General features: G+C 39.2%; 1 protein-coding gene across 2 annotated transcripts in view; it reads right to left on the bottom strand.

The window, feature by feature from the left end:
• prkcbb (protein kinase C, beta b) overlaps positions 1–16,516 on the bottom strand; it is a 121,542-nt gene extending 105,026 nt beyond the window's left edge. Inside the window, exons 1-2 of one of the 2 annotated variants that reach the window (XM_055005126.1) lie at positions 16,045–16,516; positions 14,419–14,450 (exon numbers count right to left, since the gene is read on the bottom strand). In XM_055005126.1, coding sequence (XP_054861101.1) covers positions 14,419–14,450; positions 16,045–16,223 — 211 coding nt within the window. In that variant the 5' untranslated portion in view covers positions 16,224–16,516. The remainder of the gene's footprint in view (positions 1–14,418; positions 14,451–16,044) is intronic. The other variant, XM_055005125.1, reaches the window with a different exon arrangement.
• Positions 16,517–20,882: the final 4,366 nt, after the last annotated feature.

The following is a 20,882-nucleotide window of genomic DNA, read 5'->3' as shown; positions in this document are numbered from 1 at the left end:
AGACAGGTGGTGCCTGTCTGTCTGTTATCTGTTTTATGTGAGCACACACACAGTTAAATAAACAAAACACGAGCATATTTGGATAATAAAGACATTTATGATCGTGACAGTCAAGACCACACACAAACAATGAATGACTCACGCTGGATTATTAATGTTTCTGTCATCTGTCTTTTTGTCAAAGTTAAATTTAAGAGTGTTTTAATGGTTTGACAGGAAAACAGGAACAGGAAGGTGTTTAGGTTAATCTGCAAATGGAAGAAAATGAAAATATCAAATTGATGATATTTACCAAAAAAAGGGAAAAAAACACTATTTCTGCTTTTTCATAAAGTCCCAATCACAAAATAATAAAATGAAACTAATGAGTGAGTTGGGAAAATGGACCGGCTACTGATGCTGAAGAGAGAGAGTGAGGAGGAGGAGGAGAAGGAGGAAGAGGAGGGTCCAGGTGACAGATGCGGGACAGATGTGAAGGGAGCGTGGCACAAAAGGATGAAGTCAAATAAAGACACAGATAAAAAGCTGGAGGGAGAGACGGAAAAAGAGGTCTGGGATAGCTGTACTCCTGTCGGCTCATGCCCCTGTTGCTAGGTTACCATCTATAGACGAATGGGTTAAAGTATCTCAGGAGCAACAGTGACATAGTTAGCTGGTCTCCATCGGAGAACACACACACATTTACACAAAAATAGAGCACGTCTGAAAACTACATGCACTGCTAGTTGGCTTTAGTTTGTGCCAGTGAAGATGTGCGTGCAAACAAACTCTCACCACCAGGATAAACACAGCACAGACTGAAAGCCCAAACTTGGAGTGTATTGTTGTCAAGTCTGGAAACACACGTTCAGAATTTTTTCACTGCCAGAGATGCTTGTGAGTTAAACAGACCATAAAGCCACAGAAAAAACACTATAACTCAGCATAAACAGGCCATAAAAAGGGATATTATCGCAATCTCAATAGCATTTCCACCCAACAAACCTTCTAGCAACATTTTGCTTCAGAGATTTTGTTTGTGATGCCTCTATTGTGTGATTAATTTTGACTAGAAACAGATTCACTACAGATGCCTGGGCAAAGGGAGAGAGCAGCACCTTCGCAAAACCATGTTTAAAAAAAAGCACTCTAAATCGTAACATCCCTGTAGCAGTAATCTGTGAAATCTGAACAACCAACACACTCGATGACCTTCTGTCCTAGAAATTATATCACAGCTTTCTGTTTGGAACCAAACTCGTCATACAATTGGAGCCCTTTTCAAAGAACACTTTCAAAAACCACAACAGCAGCACAGCAGCTTCTCTCCCCCAGCAGTTAGTAATCCAGGTGGGTCATCACACCTACATACCATGACTCACGTTTTAGACATTTAGCTCATCTCATCATCAGCACCAATTTGTCCTGACTGCAATGGATCGAGTTCAATTCGTAGATCACCTACGCTGCAGACGGCCAGTAATGGGTGGTGCAAAGGTCCGGTGACAGTGATCATGTAGGAGACAAGTGTTGGGATACTGAATAATTAAAGAAAAACTGAGCAAGAGTGGCATCTGATTTTTGTGGTGAGAGTACAGTGGGTGGAACGGAGTTATAGACGTGCTTATGGCTTTTGGAGCTTTTAGTTTTGCCATACTATTGGCATGCAAAATCACACTGAATGTATGAAAAGTAGCAGAAAAATTATTTTCTAGATTAGTTTCAACGTGATTTTGCAGCATCAGTCCAAGACAACCACTGATCCATGAACTTTTCCTTAAAGACTTGAGGTACATGAAGAAGAAACTCATCTGTGCTAAGTCATGGCACCCTAATAACGATCAACAACGACTAAAACTTTTCCTCGAGCTTAAATAGCAGGTTAAATGATGGATATGGTAGAAGACAAAAGCAAATTTGCTCATGATGTTTTCTAAAACTACTGTACGTAGCCTACAGAGAGGTTGGAGGCAAATATAACATTTACTATGTTCGCTTTTTTAGTGTAGCAAATTAGCATGCTAAAACATGCTATTCAGCACAATATCCACAGTACTGAGGATGCTGTTGAGCTGCAAAGTTATATGTAGAAATAAAAACTGGACCAGATGGTGAGGAAAAAGTGACCAGATTACTAAATGAGTATCATGTATGTGTGTATAAATCCAGCAGTTGACGTGTCTTACTCAAAACTACAAACTCATGATGATCATTAATGTCCACAGTATTCATTCTCTGAGGACCACAAACGCCATGACGATCCATTTAATTGTTACTTTGATTTTTCAGTGTGGATCAAAGTGCTTCCAGCACAATATACTGATTGACATCCCTATACCATGATCTTATCACTAGGATGCCTCAAATCTGCAGCACAAATCTACTTCCATTAACGGCTGAGCAATTAATTGAAATGTTATAAAAGGTGCAATATGGTCAAGTGCAATATCCAAATTGCCGGAGCTCCTTTTTTTTTTTTTTTTTTTTATAAATATAAAATATGTCACAACAAACCATTTTAAATCACTTACTGCAGTGCTACAGAGATGTCCTGGTCTATAAATCAGAGTCTCTAGATGTAAGGGAACATTCTTGTTGGCGCAAGTCACAGCAAAAATCAGATCATCATTTTTATTTTTTTATTTTTTTGTCAAAGGAAAAGAAATGCAAAAATTACAATGTTTACTGAAATTGCTACTTCTACTGCAAATGCAATATCAGTCATTCAGTCCTGCTTCCATGTGCATGCTTTGCTGCATGCATAATTAATTTATCAGATTTACATGTACTTGAAGCTGTTTAGTATTTAGCTTCTGTCATCTACCAGACACAGAGTGACAGATATCATTCAGTTGAACATTAATCATCATTATCACTGACTATATGACATTATCTACATGGAGGACCACACTGGACCAAACAATTTCCACTGAGGATACTTTATGAGAGCATTAATTATATTCAGACTGACTTTATTTGACAAGTGCAATAAAAAGAAATTTGTCTTGGTGACACTGGAGCATTGATCCTTCCCCTCATATTGAAATATTGGTGAATTGGTGCATATTGCTGCAATATTTACACAATTAACCATGCAATGCATCAGTCCTGCTACCAAGGACACAACCACCAAAGTCAAAACCTTGCCTAATCTGCTCACAGAAGCTTTAATGAAGCCTGGTCACCTGCTCGAGCAGGTGGTAGAGACCAGAAATCTATCAGCCGCAGACAGCATGAACACTTTCTCCTCTGTGCTTTAGGGAAGCAACTATTGACAGAGTTAAGTAAAACCGATGGTACTTAAAGGGTCCGACACAGATTTACAATGAACTAGTATCTACCAGTGTGCTACAACTATGAAACATATCAACAAAACGCTGGTTTAATGAACTGAGACTTTGTAATGTCATGATCTTTTGAATGCTGAAGCGTTGTTAACTAAAACAGGAAATTATTCCTTCAGATTCTTGAAATCCGAGTACCTAAATGACTAAAAAAGTGATTTGTGAGTTCCCTGTAAAATGACACATATGACTACTACTTGGTTTGTTTTATGTAAACTATGTCATGCCACATTTGCCCTTACTACTTAGAAAAGACAGTGATTATTTGTACAAGCATACAGAATCCAAAAAATGGCCCTTTAGTTGTAATGACAAACACCAGTTGCGATCAGCTGAGACTGTAACGGCCAGAGCTTCAACTACAACAAACAAATATTTATATTATTTTTCAAATGACTAAAAATAGTGAAAAACTCCAATTCTATTTTGCCAGATCTTGCAGTGAACTTAAAGAAGTCAAAAAACCCAATGATAATAGGTTTAATGTGTAAGAGGATAACAAAGAAGAGCATCAAATCCTCACAACCAGAAAAAGGTTGCCATTTAGATTGAAAAATGACTGAAATGCATTTTCAGAACACTAATTGACCTTTTTCAGCTCATCGATTGTTTAATTAATCATTTCACCTCCAGACGGAGCTAACAGAAAGGGCACCTTGACTTTCTGGATACTTTCTTTTCCAAGTTCATTAGATTTAATAAAGACCTGCGACTTAGTTGTAATAATAACTTTCTGTCAGTGATTATTCACATTTTGTCTAATTTGTTAATCTGTGGGAAAAAAGGATGTGAATTTAAATCCTGGTAGATGCTGTCCAGTCATTTTTTGTTCCTGTACGTGTATGTAGAGTGTCAAACGAGCCTGACCCACATTGGCCGTCTGATCCGTCCCAATATGTCTCAAAGGTGTCACCACGGCAACGGGTGTACAATTGCCACAAATGTCAGCAGTAAGGACATGCCAGCCCTGAAGGAGATTGTCAATCACTCTGTAACTGAAAGTGAGCACAAACAAACACACAGACGCTTCGGATGTGTGAAAGTAGTTCAAAGCAAAAGGAGCTGGTCCTCAGTGACAAGTAAAATTAGACTTTGTCTCTCACTCACACACACAGACACACACACCTGTGGAGTAACAAACACACACACACATAAACGCATCAGATCGCCACCACTGATGGGCAGACAAAAATTAACTCCTGTTTTAAGCTCAGCTGCTTGACTTTCTCCCCCACTTATTCTCTACAAGTCCACATACATTACACACATACCGATGCACAGTCTCTCACATTAGACACACTCTCTAACATGTTCACACATTGACAGATACGCTCTCACACGCATGACAGCTCTTTAACACGCTTCATATTAAGCTGAGAAGAGGAAGCAGTAATGCGAGGAAACACGCTGGGTGTCACTGTGAAACGACTGGTTGAAACCATACACTCAATAACTACGAAAATCTATGAATATTCGCATTTACTTCTATACAAATGCTTTAATCTGAATCTTTCATTGAGCGCAGCAGTAGAGCTAAATTCAATATTCATTTCGACAAACCACCGGCATCTCCTTCACTTGTAATAAACAGAGTGAGACTTTCCACCCAAAACATATGATTCATACTATGTTGCTGCGTGCCATGAGAATACGCTGTTTAGGATGCAAGTTTGTTGTGTCTGAACACCACCGAGGGAATGATGGACAAATCAATACACTACAATGCTGCAATATTTTTGGCCCTATCAATAAGCAGACCCAGGCTCACTATCAGAGCTCTACACACCACAGTAGCACAGCACAAAAAAGACCACAGAATGGTGTTGTGTAACACAAACTCTTGAAAACGCTGCAAATAAAGTCCTTGAAAAGCTGTTCGGATGAGGTCAGCGCTTCACTGACAATAATCAGGATTCCAACTTAAAGAACTCTCACAGTGTGCTGGCTGCACTGTGACTGTGAGGGTTTGCTGGGCACAATTACTGCGATTTTGTTTTACTAATCTAAGTTCAAAAGATAATTTGTACTAATTGGCACTTGTCCATTTTGCTATGTTAAATACAGATGGGTGACGAACTAAAGCAAAAAAAAACAAAGTGTCTTAGTAAGGTGTTTGGGTCACAAGAACAACCTTAGTGCACCTCAGCATTGATTCTCAAAGTCTCTGGGACTCAGCTGGAGGGATGGACACCATTCTTCACCAGTACGAGGTGTCAGACTCAGAACATCTGGTTTGATTTGCAGTGACCTTTCCCTCTAAGGGGACAAGTGGACCCACCAACAACTGCCCCCAACAACATAACACAGCCACTAGATCCCCTCACTGTGCAGGTCAAAGGTTCAGGTTTATCCTTTAGCTCCTCATATATCTAAAGTCTTCACCGTCTCCTAACAGCACTGTATTTGTAAAGGTGCCGAAGCCTCTAAAACAGCGTCTCCAGTCAAACTCCCACAATGTCAACAGTTCAAGAAGCTCCGCAAAACACAACGTCTGTAGATTCTAAAGTGCAAATTGTGTAGAAATGGATGATTTGTGGAGAAGTTGCAGATTTCACAGGATGATCTCACTGAGCTGTGATTAATCTGCATTGTACTGGAGGGAGATGATTATAAGTGTCTTTCCAGGAGAGCAGCAGCAGCAGCAGAAACAGGAGCAACGTAGGAAGTGAGGTGATGTTCATGTTTTTCCAATCAAGCTGAACTATAATAACCAAATCTATTTCAAAAACTGTGATTCTCTTACAGCAGATCTGATAATTAAAGAATATTTCTGCTTTTTGAAAACTCCTCTTTACTCTGTGATCAAGTCGTTCTGTTATCTCAGTAAATACCTGCCTTCCTCTGTCACTTTTTAATCCTTTTTTTTGATGATTTCCAATGTTCTCTCCCCTCACACCTACACACTCAGCTCTCCCTCCTCCTCCTCCACCCCTCTCTCTACTCCCCCATCCATCCATCCATCCATCCATCCATCCATCCATCCATCCATTCCATTTGGTGGTACTCTCAGTGGAACACTTTAGCTATTTATAAAAGCATCAAAGCCCACAGCTTCCAGCACACAGCCACTTGAGAGAAAGAGGGGGAGAGAGAAAGAGAGAGAGGGAGAGAGAGGTGGAGGAAGAAGATGGGAGATGGAGAAATGGTCCAAGGAGGACAGAAAGGGAACTAATTGACACAAGGCGGGAGAGAAATAGAACAACAGAAGGGTAAAGAGAGGAAATTATGGGCAGAGATAAGGAAAAGCAAGCAGGCGATAAAGGGGGAAGAAACGAAAACGTGAACAAGAAGAGGTTAGAGGGTGAGGATGACTGAGTGTGTTAAAGTAGAAAGGGTGGAAACAAAGAGCATAGAGGGGCGGGAAAAAAAAAAAAAACAGAGTCAGGTGTATTAAACCATTTTGCTCCAGGATCTCAATATCAACTCTGTGTGCAACTATTTCTGTGTTTTATGTGATCATGCATGAAAAACACGTTTTGTTTTTTCTGCATGTGTTTTACTTGTGTGTGTGCGCATGCATGTGTGTGTGTGTTTGTGTGTAGGAGGCAGGTTTTGGATCGCGGGCCCTCGCACCCACACAGGTTGGAGTTGCAGAAGCACCTGAGCTGCATTCGGCACCGCCAACAGACACCAGTGTTTGCAAATATTCACCAAGTCATTTGAACCCGAACCGACTCATGAAAAGGCAGAAAAACGTATTATGTGTGTCCAGAGGAACTGTGGGCACGGTGCCCAACAGCAGCTTGATGGTTGCTGGTGAAAGCCAGAGACACCCGGTTAAACCCGAACACAAAAGACGGCATCAGTCAAAGGGAGGCTTGAATAGAGCTCTTGAATGGTGCTTTTTATAAATATATAGATTTTTTTCCCCCTTTTGAAGAGTGCTAATAGCTGCAGCAAACAACACCTTCATGGGCTTGTTTTAGGTGCTATCTACACTCTGTGCCTACACAATTTCATCCTTCCTCATCTCGCTCGCCTCTTTTCTACCTCTTCTTCCCTGTCCATTACCTTCTCTGCAAGAGTGCAATTTCCAGCATACCTTTTTCACTCATTTTCAACCATCTGCCTCGCTTTAATTTATTCTGCTTTTTAGAATACATTTAGCTGCTGAAACAGTTAGTGTTGCGTGGTTCTCTTGATCTCATTGCACTTAATGGGAATTAATTAATGGTATCATCGGCCTAAGCACAACATGTTAGCATACAAATCTATCCAGCACACTTAAAGATGAATACATTCAGGTGGCTGAATACAAATGTGAATCTATTACAGAGGACTTTGTGTGCACTTCATCTATTTCTGCCCTAATTTATTCCTTTTTCCCATATTACATCATGTTACATTTTAAGACCACAGAAAAAGCAACACTTTTTCCCCCCATCGCTCTCAAAGGACATGTACCATATACTTCAGTTTTCCCCTGCACTTGATATGAGCTACTTTCAACTTTCAAGGAAATCACATGCAATCCTCCTTCCTCCCACACCCTTCCCACTCACGTTCTCCCCCTTTTGTCTCTCCGTCTTTCCTCTATGAATTCCACCCCCACTTATTCTTTGTCTTCCTTCGCTTCTGCCTCCACCCCCTTTCTCATCTCTCATCCTTCTCTTCCATCCTTTTAATGCATCGGGTGTTTTTCTCCATCCATTTCTCCCTCCCTCTTCCCCTATTTATGATGTTTCTCGCTACTTCCTGCCACTCAGTGTCCCCTCCATTCCTCTCGAGCTTTCTAAAGGGATAATTTGTCCATTAAGTCTGAGGAGACGGTGGAGGACACTCGACAGCCTGTTACAAACCGAAACCCAACTCGTTATTAACGCACTCATTTCGGAACACGTGTATAAACACACACGCAGAGCCAATCACGTGGAAGCATTAGAGCACACACAGCTATGCACAAGCAGCCATTAAGGAAATAAGTGCTCACCAGCTTATTAAATGGAACATGGAGCACATGCATGCACACAAACTCCCAACACAAAGAAGTATAAAATACGCCCAAAACGCACGCATACACACAGAGACGTTTCTTAGATTCACCACATTACATAATACAAACTGCTACCGCCCTTTGAGTCAAACTCTCTTTCTAGTGTATGGAAAACGAAACAACAGAATCCCACTGAGGCATTACAGTTTATTGTTTACAGCGACAACAACGCTGAGGTGTCAGCTGTTCAAAACCAGAAATACTTTATACTGAGTTGTGCAAAACCCTGCAAGGCTCACAACTGCATTTGTGGTAACAAACCTCCAAACTACCTTTCTTTAAATCTTTATGAAGAGTCTGCTGTCATTTCTGATAGCAATGTAAAACACAGAGGACACAGAGGACAAGGATGCTGCTGTAAAACTGTCATTTTAAAAAATTAACCCAAAACAAATCTTGATTTCAGTGAATTTTAATGTGTAACACTCACATGTTTCTGTCTCATATGTAGTCAGCTTTTGTTAGTCACTAGGGTTTCATAAATTCACATATGTAGCTGTGACAGTTAGTTGATTGACAGAAAATTAATCAATTAATCATGACAGCATGATCATAAATGGAAAATCTTTGGAGTTTAAACTGTTGTAGAACAAAACAATGTTGTTGATTTAGGTTCTGGGAAACAGTGATAATTATTTTTAACTGGTTAATGAAGAAATTAATTTAGAAACAGAAAGATTCATCTATGGTGAAAAAATCATTGGTTGCAGCCTCAATGAATGCTGAGTGTACATATGGAGAACTGATTTTATGTTGCAGCAGTTAAAGAGGTTTAAATACTTCACCCTCTGAATCCCAAAATCCATGTTTGAAAAGCATCTCGTCGCCAAAATGAAACCATTTATCACAACCCTGAAACTGTGAAAGCAGAAAAAAACATCAGATTTGCAAACTTCCAAGAGTCCTTGAGGTAAGAATCTGTGACATGCCATTCAGTTGGGAAACTTAACCAAATCTAAGCCGAAAATTGTGATATTACGTCAAAATTACTTCATTCTACACGTCTCATTAAAAAAAAAAGCAAAAAATGAACAGTTTGCTTTAACCAAAATCTGTTTTTAAAAAAAAATCTCTGTTTCTCGGTGCAGCTGCGGCGTCATTAGTGACTCAGCTGTGACCAACCTTCACATGACAAAAAGCCAGATACTTAATGACAGGAGACAAATATAGAAACAGACCAAACAGGTAAGCAGTAAATTATCTATAGCATGTAGAATCACATTTTTTTCTAGTATTGGTAGCACCTGTGGGTTGGAAAATGTTGCACATGATGATTCTTGTTTTTTTTCAATTTTTTTAAAATAAGTAATAAAATAGTTTTTACTTTTGAAATGTTTTATGGTAAAACGACTTTGTGCTGCACAGAGGAGACATTTCTGAGCTCTAATTCTAACCATCACCATCCAGTCACCAATTAACCTCAGCATGTTTTTGGACTGTGGGAGGAAGTCGGAGTACCCGGAGAAAACCCACGCATGCACAGGGAGAACATGCAAACTCCATGCAGAAAGATCCCGGGAAAGCAGGGACGCAAACTGGGATCCACTAGCTGCAAGCTCAAAATGCTAACCACCAAGAAAAAGGAAAACACCCAGAAACTGTTTGAGATTGAGAAGGTTAAACTGCTAACTGTACAGCAGACTCTCATAACAGCAGTTTTGGAAGTTGTATTAAATAAAGTTCAAATATTTCCAAAATCCAACAAAACAACTCTGGCAAAGGTTGAGCGACTAAAAAAACAACTTACATTCAAGATTTCTCTGGCAAGAAAGAAAAGTTATGTTCATCACATGGGCTGACTGTCAGTAGACCTAAACAGCATCTGATAGTGTTTGAAAAAAATAAAACTTTCCACCACATCCTTTTTCACAACGCTGCTCTCTGACACTGATGGCAACCTGCTGTTGAGTGGGTTCTCCATTTAAACCCCTGCTTGTCTTCTCTGTCTTTCTGATAGTCTGCGTGTAATTTGCAGAAAGAATTTAAAGTTTAAAATAAAGCAAGGTAGACTGCTACAACTGTGGATTCAAAGAGTAAAACTCCTTTATCAGAAACTATTTGCTTTCCAGTGGAGAGCACTGCAACTCACAGCTAAATGCAATTGAATAAAATATCTTATTGGTGTTGCAGAGGCAAATGTCACTTCCTTATTTCAGACATGACAAGGCAGAATGAAGACAAAGGGGCTAAAATGTCAGAGTGTCACAAGCTGCTGCTGAACATTTTGCTGAACCTTTGTAGCTCGTCAATGTTCGTCCTGCGTTCCGTTACATCAGCGCTGCTCATCATTTAGAGGCAGTAACGATATGATCATTATGACCTTGGTTGCGTCATAAAAGCTCAGATACAAAACTTTCAGGCTACAGTGCTAAAATAATCTTCCGCTTCTGAATCACCAACACTTGCAACCAAAAGCGAAGTGGTCAAAGGTCAGAGCTTCAAAACTGATACTAGAAACATTAGGTAAGAAAGAAGTGATGGAGAAAGTAACCAGTGGGGAAAAAAATCATAGAGATCGGTCAAATACGGCAAAAGAGACGGGATGTTATCCGGCTGTTTGCGTACCATCAGTACATATTCACCATTTAGGGCAGTGATGCCACAAATTTGTATACAGACTGCCAGATTTTATAGATGATTCATCTTTGAAAGACATGTGGGCCATAAATGCTTTCTCTCTTGACTTCTTGTTGGTCTTTACTAAGAAAAATGCTTCATAATAAATACATCAAATCATTCAGTGAAGTATATCTTGTTGCAATCACACAAACACCCCCCAAGTAGTTCTTTGAGAACTACGTGACTGGCTATGTAAAGAGAAGAGGCAAACACCCCTAGTGTGACTGAGAGAGAGACCTTGCAGAGGAATTCCCTTTCTCCCTAAGCTACTGGGAAGCGATACTCTGCTCCAGACGGACAAATAGGTCAGAGATCAACACAGGACATACACACAAACAACCACACGCATACCTGATGGAAAAAAAAACATTGGCCAGTCACTCATATACACATTCACACTCTTTTAGAAGGATCTGAAATGTTATCTGTGAAATATTTTATGTTTTTCCTCCATCCATCCACTAATCCTCAGATATAAGAATGCATAGGTGCTTTCAACATACACCTACTCCACACCTCTTCCTCTCCAGAGACACTGAGGGCTCCCACTGTGCAACGAATGCCTCCTGCCCTAAAGGACACTATTGACCCGTTATATATACACACAGGCTAATTACCAGCCAAACTCCTGCTGTGTTGAAAAGCACCTCTTCCATCCCACAGCATATAGAGGGTTACATCCGAATGTTTCACTGTTGCTAGGAAACATGAAAATCCTTGAGCATCCAGTTGGCTGTTAATACAGTGGAAAAAAAACAAACAAAAAAAAAAACATAGACTTCAAGCAAATTGCAAAAAAAAATACAAATACAAATGCCAAAAGCACCTCCACATTTTTGTCATGTTTTCTGTTTATGTCGTTTCCTGTGGCAGGAGCTGCAGAGCGGATGCTGAATCTGTCTCTACTGTACAGTGTGGAGATGATGGACAAAATACTGACAGGCAGAAAGGGCTGCGTATTTTTGCATTTATTCAAAAAACACTCTGTGTTGCTCAGCACAGACACACACAAGTAAAATCTAATGCTGTAGGGATAGACCGTTTATCAGCCTGGCTGATTATCATGGATGATATTGGGGATTTTTTTTGATTATTTGTATTTTAATTGGCCGATTATTGATCATTTAGCACTGATGCAGCCTCCTCTCTCTGTCTATCGTCATGCTGTGGTCTCAGAAATATCTCTCAAGCAGCAAAAACTGAACAAGCCGTTGCCACAAACCACGAAATTAGCTCCTCTCACAGTGGCTAAGGTTATGCTAACAGCTAAATTCGAAGGCAGCCACAGATTAACCTGAAACAGAGTCTGGAAAATAATAATTAATTAAGCTTTACGATATGGACCTTAGTGGGCAATAAAAGTGATAAAACAGTGATAGATTAAGAAAAAAATGAAGATAGGGAGACAGAACTGCTGATCAATCTCAGTTGATCCCACATAAACAGAGGAGATAACTTAATCACGTCTATTTCTATTTTACATATTCACTTATAGTTAGCTTACTAGTAAAGAAGCCTAGTTGTGAATGACGGGTTCTCTACTATCACAAGTTGATAAAACACTACATGACATAAAGGCGGTTAAATGTTGGTTATCTGCCTTTATTGAGCACCAATAATCTGCATCGGTATCGGCCCCAGTAAACCAATATCAGTCAATCCCTACTGTAGGGTGTGTTATTCCATTTATATGGGAAAGTTTTACATTTTGTTTGGGAGAGCAGTTCTTGTGAGTCTGTGACAACCACACAATCATATGCACTACCGTCCAAAAGTTTGGGGTCACTCAGAAATGTCCTTATTTCTGAAAGGAAAGCAGTTTTTTCAAAAAAGATGACATTAAACGAATCATAAATTCAGTCTAGACATTGCTAATGTCGTAAATGACTATTTTAGCTGGAAATGACAGATTTTTTTTTTTGTTTGTCTGCATTTGTTCTCATTGTTTAACTCCACAAAAGAGGTGTCAACATTGTATGAGATTGATGCATATTTTAGTCTTGCAGCCAAATATTTTCATTATTATTATTAAAATATTTGGCTGCAAGAAATGACAGATTTTTAATGGAATATCTACATAGGGGTACAGAGCAACATTTCCAGCGACCACCTACATGTTACATTGTGTTAGCGAATCGTGTTGAAAGGCTAATTGATGATTAGAAAACCCTTGTGAATTATGTTAGCACATGGACGAAAGTGTGAGTTTTCATGGAAAACATGAAATTGCCTGAGTGACCCCAAACTTTTGAACGGTACTGTATATTGCTAAAGTGATCCAAAATGAACAAACATGAACTTTTAACTTCATCCTCCATTAGGGGTGCTGACATAACACAACATGTTTGCTCATTTATCAATGTATACATTTTTTTAATCATAGACATTTCATTTTTCCTAGTAATCAAATCACAGGTGTCAGTATTAAAAGTAATGATGGCTGAATTCCATTTAGTTGCTCCAGTGTGAGGGTCATGGCTCCCTGTCACTGAGACACTCAAATAGAATAGAAACACTGCTAATGTTGTCAGTAACAAGTTTGCTTTTCCTACTATGACAAGTGAGAATACGCCTATTAGTTTCATTTTATATGTTTGACTTCTTAAAACAGAAAAGCCTTTTTTATGATTCAACTGGGAGTGTTTCAGAGTCTGTAGGCATAAATCAGATATTTATGTCCTTCCTAAGTCTTGGTCACCTTCCTGCTGTCCATAAGTGTACCTACACCTACAGAATGCTTCACTGTATGAAGTAATCACAAAAGTCCTGCCTCCACTTACAGACTTCCAGCCTCACTTGCAATATATACTTTTTGCCAAATATACTTTTTATCCCACTCATTTCTGACGAAGGCAGAAACAGTTTACTAGATGTTTCTATTCATACCTCGTGAGGCAGCTGGATTCTCACGAGATTCGCAAGATCACGATCATAAGAGTCCATCTTTTCAGGCTTCGAGCTACACACTTGTGACCGATCCATTGTTGGTCGGATCGACCTGTGAGGAACTACTGGCAGCTGCAGGCGTGTTTTAGGTTGGAGATAGTCCGTAGTAGACAGCGATAGACAGATGATTCATCTAATCACCTGCCAAGTATTTTTTGAAAGTGCCTACCCTTTTCCAAACACTTTCTTAGAACGACTTCTCAGATGGTTCTGTGTAACAAACCATCTGGCATGTCTGGTAGACTCTGTACATAGGAAAAGCTAAATCCACAGCTGTATGTACCAATCAACTTCCTCTGTCGTTAACAAACAGACACAAAATCCTCGAGTGTTTAACAATAACCCATCCAATATACGGTATTCTGTCAAAACTGCTATTGTCTATTTCTTTTATTCATCAGAAAGTATTTACTCATAGGGAAGAGAAGAAAAAAGAAGAGAGAAAGTCGGGGCAATAAAAATTGACATTTGATCGTTAAGCAACACAGAGCGCCACCCACTAGTGTGTATATGTATATGCATATGTGGTTGACCTACCTTGACATTGGAATCCCTGCTTGCCAAAACCCCTGTGGAGAGAATACACACATAGAGAACGAGTTAAAAACTGACATACATCCACACAGAAATTAGTGCTCTGTCTTAAGATATTTGCATTGGGGCAAGTGCAAGGTGTAGTCGTTTTTATAAAGCATTAAAGTCATCCATCCAAAAGAGCAAACTTTAAACTCATGCACACACACTCACTGAGGTGTGCAAGCAGGGATGTCATTCAGTTACTGTAGCAAAGTGCATGAGGCTAACTCAAGCTAACCCACACCTAGTCGCACCCTGGCATTCTAATGTACAGTTTTGTTGTGAAGGCCTGCAGCTGCCCCGGGGCAGAATAGTCAGCCACACCTAGTCAGTGGTATATGGGGAATGCTGGGATGCTTGCAGGTGCACACACACACACGCATGAGCACACACTCAACCCAGCTCATTTTCATATTGTGCCTACAAATAGATAATCTCTCCGGGTGTGGAACCTCTTAGCGCTCATATTGTTCTTTTTCATTATACTTAGCTTATTGACCCAGATAGACAGATAGATAGATAGATAGATAGATAGATAGACAGACAGATAGATAGATAGATAGATAGATAGATAGATAGATAGATAGATAGATAGATAGATAGATAGATAGATAGATAGATAGATAGATCAAACAATTACACTGGGTGCACACAATGTTCCTCTTTTTTGGAGTATTTACACCGTCCCATTACAGTCTCATGAACACAATCTTTTAGGTCAAATCATTTAGCCATTCACAAATTAAAAAGCTTGTCGCAGGACTTAAATAACGGCCGTTTTGGGAATAGTGCACAGTGCAGATAATAATAAACGGGACAAATTAGGCCAAACCAGAGCCCAAAATTCATTTAATAATGTGAGCATGTCACTGTCTAGTAAAACCCCTGTTGGGCCACAGGGGTGACATGTCTGCACAGGTGAGACGAAGAGAACGAAGGGAGGAGGAGGAGGAGGAGGAGGAGGAGAAGGAGCTGGAGGAGGCGGGAAAAAAAGGCTAAAGTGTCAGCGTTTGAAACACTTTATGTTACCACTCAGGTTGAGCTCTGCTGGCTGCCGTTCATCGCTCCGCTTTTAGAGAAAATGCTGCATTTCCTCTCAGCCTCTCAGTTTCCTCTGCCTACTTAATACCATCAAACAATGGTCTGCTGCCATTCCTTCCTCTCTGGTGCTGCCCACATATTTCTGAGTCTTCCCTTCTGCCCTACCTGACACATAGTATCAACAAGTACCAGAATAAGGAAATCGATGTGTATATTTGAGGAAACTGTGCAACCCTCTTACTTTATTTATTCCGGCTGTATAACTTAATGATGTAATTCTATCAAACACTGGAGTCCACTGCCATTTTGCGGCTTAATTTTCTCTATCCATCTCTACAACTTCTACTCTAGTTTTTTCTGCTTTGTATTTCTCACATTTGAACTGGTGCACACACTTATGGCTAACTAAAAATGCTGGATTATTGTGTGAAACAAGCTATACTCTATATTTTTCATTTATGCATTCTTTAACCCTGCAGCAGCTCTAACCCATGCAGTGACCTGGCTGAGGGGGAAACAGTGGAAACTGTCCATCGAGCTGCTCACCAGATGAAGTCGGTGCAGTGGCTGCAGAAGGTGGGCTGCTTGAAGAAGCGCGCGATGAATTTGTGGTCCTTCACCTCGTGCACGTTCTTCTGCCGGAGAGCCCCCTGGCGCGCGAAGCCCCGCATGGGCTCGCGGGGTCCGTCCTCGCCGTCGCTGTTGGCCGCCGCCGAATCTGCCATGATTCCCGGTGTGTGTGTGTGTGTGCAGCAGCCCGGTCCGCCCGGTGAAGCTCACCTGTTGTCGGTGTCAGGAGATGAGGGGAGGAAACGAGAAAGAGAAAGAAAAAAAAAGCTCGTCTCTGGAGCAGCTGGACAGTTTTTCTGTTTCCCGAGCAGAGGAGTTTAAAACGCAGGTTAGTTTCTGCTAGTTTGTTTTCTGGTGTTTGCTCTCCTGTCCTTCTGTTGAGTTGACGGAGCGACGCTTTTTCTGCTTCACTCCGCTTCCTCGTTTGTTCTTCTAAAAGCTCAACTGCAGCTGAGAGAGAGAAAAGAGGGAGGGAGAGAGAGAAGGGTGAGAGAGAGAGAGAGAGAGAGAGAGAGAGAGAGAAAAGAGGGAGGGAGAGAGAGAAGGATGAGAGAGAGAGAGAGAGAGAGAGAGAGAAAAGAGGGAGGGAGAGAGAGGAGGGAGAGAGAGAGAGAGAGAGAGAGAGAGAGAGAGAGAGAGAGAGAGCGATCAAGCTTTCACTTCATGACATTTCTCATTCCGTGCTATATCAGGCAAATACAAGCTCATTGGTCTCACACTTTGAATAGAAGTAGTGCAGTTTAAGGAGTTCATCAAAGGTCATGCAAATGTAAAATTCCAATTTATAAATAAATACTTACCTATAAATATTTACAAACAAATAAAAAATAAAAATCATACAGCATTTTTTCTCGTTCACATGATGTAAATCTAAACGTTTAGCTAATTTCTGGCTAAATGAACTCAATGTGTGAAGAGAGCTTTAACTTACTTATCTATAAATAAATAAATATGAGGCCAATTTTAAAATAAATAAATATGTATTTCTTTATTCATAAATAATGCATAAATGTTTATTCATAGACAAATAAATATGTATCTATACATATTTATTAATAAATATTTATGTATAAATATTTGTTTATACATAAATATTTATAAATAAATACATAAAAATCATATAGCATTATTTTTCTAGTTCACGAGGTAAATCTAAAAGTTTTGCTTATTTCTGGCTAAATTAATTTAATGTGTCAGAGAGCTTTAACTTACTTATCTATAAATGCGTAAATAAATATGAGGTCAGTTTTAAAAAAAATAAATATGGGTTTCCTTATTTCTAAATTAATATGTATTCCTTTATTTATTTATTTATTTATTTATTTATAAATAAATGTTTATTGATAGACAAATAGAAAAATATACATCTATATATACACATTTATTCATAAATAAATAAAAATACAGAATTTTTCCTCATTCTCTGAGGTAAATCTAAAAATTTTGTTAATTTCTGGCTAAATGAATTTAATAATGTGTGAGAGAGCTTTAACTTACTTTTCCCAGATGTAGCACTCACTTTGCCAAAGTTCACTGTTGGCAGTCAGGAATCCCAGCATGAACAACTGCCAATCAGTCGCAATCAATCACTTCCATAGTATTGGACCTCCTCACTATCACTCACAACACCTGAGCCAATCACCTGCAGTCTCTCCCACCTGGAATCCACCCCTGTTTCTTTGTTTGAAGAAGATCAGCTTCATTCAGTCACACACAACAGTCACTTGAACAGCAGGATCACCCCACACCACTCAGCTCTGGAAAACCATTCACTTTTCACAGCCTGGAATCCTGGAAATCAGAGCATCAAGGAAAGTGAGTTAAAACTCCTTTTAAGCATGTTGGAAGCTGTTTGGTATCACGCTAATGTCATGCTAATACTAACCGGCCTTCACCACTGCAACCATGCTTTTTGATTTCTGGATGCCACCAACATGAACCAAACATTTTGCTGAACATTGGCAAGAAACTAATGAAAGATGTGATGAGAATGTGATGATGATGATGAGGATGATGATGATGATGATGGGGAGGAGGATGATGATGATGATGATGACTGTCTGCTGAACAGGTTAGGCTTCGATGGATAATTTGGATTGACGGCGAGCTACGCTTGAAAGAACGGGAACATTCTGAGAAGATTCACCCCTTCACCCACCCCACTCATTGGCAGGCCTTCATCCCTTCCCCGATGGTGTGGTAGGACTTGTTTCATGGATTAATTACTTTGATTAGCACACTGGCAACAGTGGAAACACATTCACCTGAATCAAGAACTGCCGTTTTATTACTGACGTTGAACATAGCACAAAGTCACTTTAAATTGTTTAAAGTGAAGCTGCTTTATTGTGATTGAATTGATTGAATGACAGGTGAATGTTTTTTTTTTTCTGTTAATGTTTTGTTTATTTATTTTGATCATTGTTTTTCCTTGATACATTCAAGTATTTTCTACTGATTATTTTTAATATATTACTGGTACCATAATTTCTGTGTCTTGATTGATCTTCACACAGCTCCCAGAGTCGAACCTTTCTCTAGCCCTTAGCCCTCCTATTGGTAGCAGATTTTCACTGACATTTACGATTTCCTACGTGTTAAATTAGGACAATACCAGCTCATTGCTCTGTGACACTTTCAATTAAAAAAAATGCAATTTAAGGAGTTCATCATAGAGATATAGAGATTTGTAGATATATTGTAGATGTAGATATATAGATGTATATAGATATTTGTGATAACAAATATATACATTTGTTCATCTGGAACTGCGGTCATTGCCATGCGATTTCTGTCTTACTAGGCAATATGAATGAAGTCCTCCACAATATAAAAGCCTATAAAAAAACTAACCTAATAGAGTGTTTGAAATTTCCAACACTGTAGAACATTATAAAGTGTTTTTCTGGTTTCCATAATGTAAATCACAATCAAACAGGATTTATTTTCAAATAGATACAAGGAATTTGACTTGTTGTTGGTAAACAGTAATACATAGCTGAAAAAAGTGTTGCTAGTGGGACAATCTAAATCCAAAAGTTTTGCTAATTTCTGCCTAAATTAATTTTAAAAATTAGGTCTTATAACTTGAGGCGTTGAGTGAAGTTGAAGGTGAGTTCATTCAACTCATTAAATAAAGTTTATATGAAGCAGCTGGAATCTTCCCAGGATTCATTGTTAGTATTAAAATTCCCCAGAGACCCTTGTTGTTCTTTTCACGATAATCAACAGTATTCTAACCACGGTAAAAGTCCAGTCTGTACACCTGTGGATATAACGTTTATTTCACTGTAACCAGGAGCAGCTTCACAGATTGTGTCTGTTTTAATTCTGATCAAAAAAGCCTTCATCAGCTGTAAGTTCTCAATGTTAAAGAAGAAACTCTTTAAACTGACAATATGTAAAAGGAAAGTGTGTTTGTCTGTAATCACTGCCTATGTGACTGGTTGATTCAGCTTAATATATTAAACATATTCAGTTAAACTCAGCTGGTTTTACACTTTCACAACTCATAAGATGATTTTAAACCCATTAATCATCCATAGTGCAGTTAATTCACATTTTTAAGGTAGCCTTGGTAATTTGATTTTTCCAAGCTGATTTCCTGTGTACATTGGTAGTGGCCTAGATTTGCCAGAAAATCAAGTGGAAAAACTGCTCAGTGATTAAATAAGAAAGTTTTTTGTGTTACCTGAAAATTAAACTACCTGACTGACAACATGTCTGTGTAGATTCTCAGTATTCCAGGTCATGGTAATCCTAAGTGCTTCAGTGGAAGGCAACTGAACTTATTTTTTGGTTTTTGAAGGCGTTTCACCTCACATCCAAGGACTGAGCAGACCGAGGTGAAATATCTTCAAAAACCAAAAGAGAAGTTCAGTTTCCTTCTACCAAGCCACTCCAGAATATCTGACTGGCAAATTGACAGAATTCACCTTGTCTCCTAAGGAATAGCGGACCTTTTTTTTTTTTTTTTTTAAATCAGCAAGGACATCCTGATATGTACACTGGCACTGGTTTCTGTTATCACTGTTTTAAGGTACAGATATCTGAATGTCAGTGTTGAATTAGATACATTTAAAACACTTAACTTATTCTTGAATGCTCTGAACCTCAAATTTGTCAGCGTCAGAAACTGTGGAAACAGAATCACTGGATGCTCAACTTTCCACTGATCCTTGAACTTATCATATGTGACATGCAGTTCTGTGAGTAAAATTAATGGAGTCTCTGCTTAAAATCACAGTATTTCATCAAAATCAGCATGTTTGATTGAAGATTCACCAAAAATAAAACAAACAACATTCTGTGCTCCACAACGCAACTTTGAGGCCATTAGCAGCGCAGCTGTGGCCAACAGTCACGAGAGAAAAATGAAGGAGTTTTTGGCTGAAATTGAATCTGTGTTTAAACAGAGTAGAGATGGGATGACAAAAGAGACTTAGAGGAAAGTAAGACATAAAAGAAAACTAAAATAAATACAGCATGGCTCAAAAATAAAGAACTTAGGAGCAAGTTGTTTGAAGATTCATTTAGCATGGTAAAACATCACAACAATTTTTGTTTCCACAGAGGTGCATGACTTTGTTATTGCAGTGAAGATGAGCCCAGCGAGTAAAAATGTGACACAAGCAGCAACAACAGACAAAAAAAAAACACCCAGAAATTACTAGCAGTTCAACTTCGGAGATTTACAGTGGTGCCAAAATCACATAGAATCCAGTATTACCAAGCAGTGCTTCTCAGTGTAATAACATTGTCCACAATGGTGTATGTAAACAATATGGTGAAATCTGCGACTAGTGGTTGGTGGT

Source organism: Amphiprion ocellaris, chromosome 19 (assembly GCF_022539595.1).
Source record: "Amphiprion ocellaris isolate individual 3 ecotype Okinawa chromosome 19, ASM2253959v1, whole genome shotgun sequence".
Classification (NCBI taxonomy): domain Eukaryota; kingdom Metazoa; phylum Chordata; class Actinopteri; family Pomacentridae; genus Amphiprion; species Amphiprion ocellaris.
This window is presented reverse-complemented; position numbering and strand designations above follow the sequence as displayed.